This window comes from Brassica oleracea, chromosome C4 (genome assembly GCF_000695525.1).
Source record: "Brassica oleracea var. oleracea cultivar TO1000 chromosome C4, BOL, whole genome shotgun sequence".
NCBI lineage: Eukaryota > Viridiplantae > Streptophyta > Magnoliopsida > Brassicales > Brassicaceae > Brassica > Brassica oleracea.
In genome coordinates this window covers 27,348,722-27,355,635 of record NC_027751.1, presented here as the reverse complement: position 1 = coordinate 27,355,635, position 6,914 = coordinate 27,348,722, and the positions used below count along the sequence as shown (strand labels likewise).

The 6,914-nt window shown below is 37.7% G+C and overlaps 2 protein-coding genes across 2 annotated transcripts; one reads left to right on the top strand and one right to left on the bottom strand.

Moving 5' to 3' along the window:
* The first annotated feature begins 727 nt into the window (after nucleotides 1-727).
* LOC106340166 lies at nucleotides 728-2,107 on the top strand. The gene is made up of 3 exons (XM_013779028.1): nucleotides 728-1,577; nucleotides 1,670-1,770; nucleotides 1,853-2,107. The coding sequence occupies exons 1-2, from the start codon at nucleotides 1,015-1,017 to the stop codon at nucleotides 1,734-1,736; spliced, it is 630 nt and encodes a 209-aa protein (XP_013634482.1). The 5' UTR covers nucleotides 728-1,014; the 3' UTR covers nucleotides 1,737-1,770; nucleotides 1,853-2,107.
* Nucleotides 2,108-3,207: 1,100 nt separating this feature from the next.
* Nucleotides 3,208-6,444, bottom strand: LOC106343044 (probable pectinesterase/pectinesterase inhibitor 35). Its single transcript, XM_013782158.1, has 2 exons — nucleotides 5,409-6,444; nucleotides 3,208-4,037 (listed from the first exon to the last, which is right to left on the bottom strand). The coding sequence occupies exons 1-2, from the start codon at nucleotides 6,319-6,321 to the stop codon at nucleotides 3,373-3,375; spliced, it is 1,578 nt and encodes a 525-aa protein (XP_013637612.1). The 5' UTR covers nucleotides 6,322-6,444; the 3' UTR covers nucleotides 3,208-3,372.
* Nucleotides 6,445-6,914: the final 470 nt, after the last annotated feature.

Here is a 6,914-nt window from a genome sequence, read left to right as displayed (position 1 = left end):
GCCACGGCAAGAAAGGCTTCTCTACAGATCAAGGAAGTTCTAGATAAAGAACATGGATATTGTAACCGAACATCATTTGTGTGAGCAGTTAAGAATAAGAGGATAAATGTGAGGCAAGATCAGGAGGCGTACGTATCTTTTCATCAGTGTGGGGCATGTCAACACCCGTTAGCTCTCCCCTTTCTTTACGTTGTGTGCCTCCCAAAAAGGAAGGAAACGCGTCACCACCGTCTGAGAAGCACGACCAGTCTTCAAATCGGAAATCTTGATTGGACAGGTCACCATCGTCACAAGCTCCAGTATAAAGAATATGGTGAAGCAATGAGATTTGGAGGTCTTCATCCAAAGTAATAAATATCAGTGTAATGGGAGAGATGGCAACAGAGATATAATTAAGACTAAGAGAGTTCTAAATATGAATACTTGTGCATGTATATATTATATATGTGTATGTAGTTGTGGAGTCCACTACACTGAATAGTGTAGAATCTCTACCCACAACTACATACACATATACAATATATACATACACACATATTCATATTTAGAACTTCAATGGATAGAACTCCCATTAGAGGTGCTCTAAGAACATGTTTATTGGAAGCTCTTAAGGGTGGTTCTTAGTATAAATAAATGGGTAATTAAAATAAATGAAAAATGGCAGTTAAATTAAGACGCGGCTCTTAATTAAGCACTTGAAGGAACAATTCTTATTGACGCGTGTTGAATGGGCATTGGGAGAAAAACAAAAGTTCAAATCGACATCAGATTTGGGTTGTATCTTCCCCGAAGAATTGTCGGACCCAAAGATTTGTCGGAGGTAGGCTCGACTAAGGCTTTGATGATGGCGGGATCGGCGCCGTAGAGTCTTACCTTCTGGATTGAAGTGGATTGGAGGAGCTTGGCGGTTTCAGAAGGCGGAGGGAGGTTGTCGGCGACTTGACCGTAGTTAACTCCGATGAAGGGCTCTGCATCTGAACAGAAACAGAGTGAGACAGGTTTGTAGTTGATAATATGAAAGAGTTTGCATCTGATCTTGAAAGGGATTTAGACGAGCTGTGCAAGAATGAGAAGCACCACACTCAGCTGAAAGAAGAGACTTTGTCTCATCGAGAAGGATGGCAGAGAACCAAGAGGAAGCAAAAGTGGTCAAAGTCTCGGCGATTCAAGTTCAAAATAAATCCAGAGGAACAGCTTGGAAGTTGTTTGACGTTCTCAGGACATAGCCTTAAAGATGATTGCACAGAGAATGAAGCATGGTTCAAATATATAAAAACAACTTTGGGAAGAGGAGTTCCTTTCCAGATTCTGTTGGAAAACTTTTATGGAAAGAAATTACATGGTTGTATGGTTCTAATGGTGTTGGAACAAGTCACAGACAGAGATACTCTTGTTCCGCAACACACTCCATTCAAAGGATTCAAGTTTCAACATGTTAAGAATGTGGATTGGCTGATTACTGTTTTTGTGTTAAGCTGGTTGCGTACAACTTCAAAGAAGGGAAAAGCTGAGATAATACAAAGAGATTCTACGGAGAGCAAACCTGAGAAACTACAGAGAGCTTCAAAACATAGGATGTGCGTTAGCAAATGCTATATCAATGGCTCTAGCAAATCCATTGACCACTTTATTTTAAGTTACCTACTTGTCTCTGTTTCTCTGTCTTTAGGTACCTCTGCCATCAGGAGGCATCCTCACTCCCAATGGTCTTCAAAGTTTTGGTCTTTCTGGTTTAGGATCAAATATTGGTTTTGAGCGCCTGCATTACATGTAAGAGTTCAGCTTTGTTAGTATTTATTTATCAATCATCTCACATGTTCTGTCTAAACCTTGCCTTCTTGGTTGATCATAGGTTGGAGAGAGTATGGGAGCCTATTTTAGTTCCTAGATCACCAAAGCGTATTAGTCACTTCTTCTTAAACGTTGTAAGAGAATTGTTAGTCTCAATGTATTATCTATTCTAAAAATGGAATCAATAGTCTGATATGCTTGGATATGTTTTGCAGTTTGAGACTTGGCATTCTTTTGATACAAACCCACTCTTGGCAATTTTTTTAAAGAATCTTTAACTTAAGAAACTACTAATGGAGGACTAATTTTAGATGTTTTTTAACATAATCTCTTAACTTAATTTTAATACTAAAATATTGCCTACGAACTCATTTAAGGGTTATTGCAATGAACATGCTCTAATGAAAACTTTCAATGAGGAATAGAAACGTTACACTTACGTTACACAGCTGCTCTGCAAAAAGAGAATGGAGAAGACAACAGCTTAAGAAAGAGAAGTGGGCCGTAAGTAGGCTTCAAAGATCATTATAGTGTTTCATTATGTGAAGAAAATCGTCAACTTTAAAAAGAACACACGTGTCACGTTTTGAAAGTATCTTCGCTGACGTGGCGCGCTGAGAAGTGAGAAAATCCAACTTTATTGTAATAGATAGATTACAACCGAACAAAAACGTTAAGAGCACGAAAGAAGAAGCCTTCTCAGGACCCATACCCTAGTGATAGCAAACTCTATTCCTATATTCAGCTTAACCATTGTCTTGCAAGAGAAGACCTCTGTAAATAAATTGAAGATGAATATCCATGACACTTCAAAATATATGCTCTCAGTGTTTTTGAAACTTTAAGTGTGTTAGAATCTCTGTTCTAAAAATCGGCCGCCTAGCCGCCTAGGCGCTACGCGTCACTCTTCCGCCCCGATTTATGCCAAATCGGTTAAAAAAATCGGATATCCGATTTTTTTTGCCTAGACCGCCTAAATGACCGCCTAGCCGCCTAGGCGGCCTAATCTATTTTTTTTTTTTTAATTTTTTTTTTAATTTTTTAATTTTTTTTTTAATTTTTTTTTTAATAATATTTTTATTTTTTATTTGATCTAAAATTTTATAAATATCATTTATATTCATAATTTTGATGAAAAATACACTATATTAAATTTATATATTCTATTTGTGTGTTTTATACAATATTAAACATGAAAATGTATTAATGTTACACACAATTAAAGATTAACATGTTTTATAACACAGTAAACCATCTAAAAATTCCGCTCCGCATAATTTCTGATTAATCTCCGATTTTCTCTTTAGGCGCTAAGCCCAACCCGACCGCCCGACTAGCGTCTAGCGCGTTCCCGAACAGGGGTTAGAATACTAATAGTCTTGTAGTCTGTCAGCCGATATTACAAAAATTATAGTATATATACAATACCAATCTTTTAACAAGATAAATTACAAATGCGAGAGTGTGGACCAAACACGAAACATTTAATACATATAAAAGCGTAGTAGATCACAATTTCTTTTCTACCATATCACTGAGTAATTAATAACAGGTTTGAAGCATTATAAACTGAGAATAAAATTATAAAAGACCAGAGTCGAAAACGACGCCGGTTGATGGTAACCACGAAGTCCCGCCAATGAACCCTGAAACAGTAAACCCTTGAGCTTCAGTCAACGTCAACGCCGGGTGGTACCCAGGCCAACTAACCCGACCCGAAATCGATGACCCTGGACCCGAGTTTCCAAACTCTCCGTAGTACAGAGTCTTCAAAGCGAAGCTACTTGACCAAGGAGACCAACCCGAAGGATGAATCGAACCGTCCAAAAACGATTGCATCACAACGGTTCTCGAATACTCTTTCCACGGTCGACCCAAATAAGTCCCGGTCGAACCGGTTATTCTGCAATCATGAATCGCGATCCCGGTATTCTGGTTCGGGTCGGATCGTCCTTGGGCCGTGACGTAGTTCTGATCCGATGAGCCTTTTCGGGACGCGATGTTGCAGCTCTGGAAAACGACGGCGGAGTTTCCGAAGATGAAGTCGACGGTGCCGGTTATGTCGGTTTCACGGTAGAATTGGCGTTTGGAGAGAGTGTAGAGCGTGTCTTGGTAAGCGTCGATGGAGCATCGGTATACAACGGATCTGTCTGACCCGACCCGTAAGGCTACCGCTTGCTCCGCGTTGGGTCCGGCGCTGTTCACGAAAGTTATGTCCCGAGCTATGAATCCGTCTCCCATAGCGGCTTTCATAAATTAACAAAATAAATAGTAACAATTAATTTTAGTAATTACAGTATAACCTAAAGTACAACAATCAGCAGTTATAAACGCTGTTCGAAAACTCGGCCCAGGCGGCCGCCTAGGCGGCGAATATGCGCTTGGCGGCCAACCACCGTGGCGAAACGATTCTAATCGGAGATTTAATCGGATTTTTCGGAAATTTTCTTTTTTTGTTTCATTTTGTGTTTCAGAAAGTGTATTATAGTTAAATTTACAAAAGATTTGATAGGAAGAAGCTATAGAATGATTTTAAAATGTATAAACGTGTGAAAAAACTGATACAGAAATGGAGGCGTCGATTTACAGAACTAGGTCAATGACGAAAATGACTGGTGAAATACTATTTTGTCCTTCATTTAAAAGAAAAGAATAAAAAATACAGGTAACAGACGACGTACGTAGTCGAACCCGCGTGCTTTAACAAAAGTGCGCACCACTTACCACATGAGCTAGCGAGAATCATTGTATTCTCGATGCAAAGTTAACTTAATATATATATAAGCCCGTTAAATATTTAGAAACTAGGTTCCGATTAATCCCCGACTAATCCCCGATTTTTTGTTAACTCGCTAGGTCCATGACAACCGCCCGACTAACGCCTAGCGCGATTCCGAACATGGGTTATAAATATAGATCAATATATAATTATTAATTTAAATATATAAAGTTGATTAACAAATACTTCAAAATAGTAGTAAAATAGATTTTATCCTACAATAGTAGGTGAAATTTACAAAAAATAATAATTCACTAATCTGTATAAGATTAACTAAAGATAAATATATATATTAAAAATTTGAAAATGATATAAAAAGATCGGCAAATCAGGTCTGAGTGAAAATAATTCTAAAAAAAAGTGAAAAAAAAATTCTATAAATTTAAAATATTGGTCTAGATGTCCAACCAAACAATAATCTTCTAAGATAATGAAGTTTAAAAATTCAAGATAGCCATTGCTCAAAAAAAAAAACTCAAGATAACCATGAAACAAAGTAGTTAAAAACATGAATTTGAATTATATACAAAATACATATATTTATTTGAATTTGTTTCAACCATGAAACAAAGTAGTTAAAAACATGAATTTAAATTATATACAAAATACATATATTTATTTGAATTTATTTTTAGACTGCAATAGTAAGCATTATGGTTTAGAATTTAGGATAATTTAGTTTTTCTGTTTGATAAATGATATTTTGTTTATTTTTATGTATGCTATTTTTGATAAAAAAAAAATTAATGTTTTTTCCTTTGAAAAAAACAATATTAACGAGATTTGTCCAAATTAATTTATTTTCTGATTTTTATGATAAATGGTAAGGAAAACCCACCGACGGTAGCGGTTTGGTAAGTATTGTAGCCGCCTTTGTTACTTCTGCTACCGACAATAACTGTTTTGCCTTTACCGTCACCAACCAACATAACGTTCTTCTGTTTGGTCGGAATATTCAGATTCTCTTTATAGGTTCCAGCTGTTAAGTGAATGACGCTTCTGCCACCAGTCCCCTTCTCCAAAGACGCCAACGCTTCCCCTACGCTCATGTGTGTCCCACTTCCATCGGCAGCCACCACAGCGTGAGGTCTCAGCTCTGAAACCGAAGCTTCTAAAAGCCTCCGGTCCGACAAAGAAACCCACGTCGGAAAGTCCTGACCGGACAATAGTTTCCGGCCACCAGTTTCACCACGTGTCGGCTTAGCGGAAACGAACATGTCTAGCGAACTTGTCAGTAAACCGGTGAGGTTACTCACAACTGAATCCATCGTGAACCCGCCTTTATTGAAGCTTGTTTTCTCATTGAGGCTTTGCTTACAAGTCTCTTGATTGGTCAACGCAGCGCTTAGCCACGTATGGACATCATCATTGGGGTGACCTTTAGGGTAGACGACGATGCGAGACAACATGTCGAGTGTGTCGTCTAGCAGCTCAAGACAGTCGTTGACAGGATCGAGCATGAGGGTTTGAGAAGTACGGTGCGAGAGCGTGAGTCTGAAGGCGAGAGAGTGGGCTAAGAGAGCCTGGTCCAAGCTGTGTTGGACTGAGTTGAGAAACCCAACGTTTGAGTATTTGGTTCTTCTTGATGATGATGACTCGGATTTTGGGTGTCTTGAGAATTTTGAGAACTTAGAGTTTGATGAATTGGCAAACACTAAAGTGTGAAGATGGAAGAGGTTTAAGATCATGAAGAACAATAGTTTGATCCGGAACTTATGATTTGGTAACGAGGATGATGTAGAAGAAGCCATGTTGTGACTTATCTGCAACTTTTGATGTTTTGCATGCAGTAGAGAAGAAGTGGTTATGCTTGGTAATAATAATCTACTATATATATAGATATTGTTTCATAAACAACTAGTACACTAGGTGTACTAAAAGTTCTTGTTAAAGATGAGGGGGACCAATTTCGTAAACTCTAGTTTCAAGCTAGGGAAGCCACATATTAGTATATTATCCTATAAATAATTTCTCGTGCACAATTCCTTCTCCTTGGTACACTTTTTATAAGTCGGGTTATCGAGTGGACCGAGGTCCAACCGACTAATTTCATGGAAGCATATCTACCAACGCCACACAAACTCGGTTGGTTGCAATGAAAATTAGATACTATGTCGACTGGTTACGCAAACGGATAAATTTGAGTTTGGTACATTTTTCTTTGATACATTGCTTTTAAAAATTACTTATAAGTTTATGCTAGCTCAGAGAATCTCCAAAATACATTCTATAACTTCAAATATGAAGTTTTTCGCTCTCCAAAAAAGAACTTCAAAACTTCAAATTTGAAGTTTTGAAGAGTGAAATTTTATATTTGAAGTTTCACTACTCAAAACTTCAAATT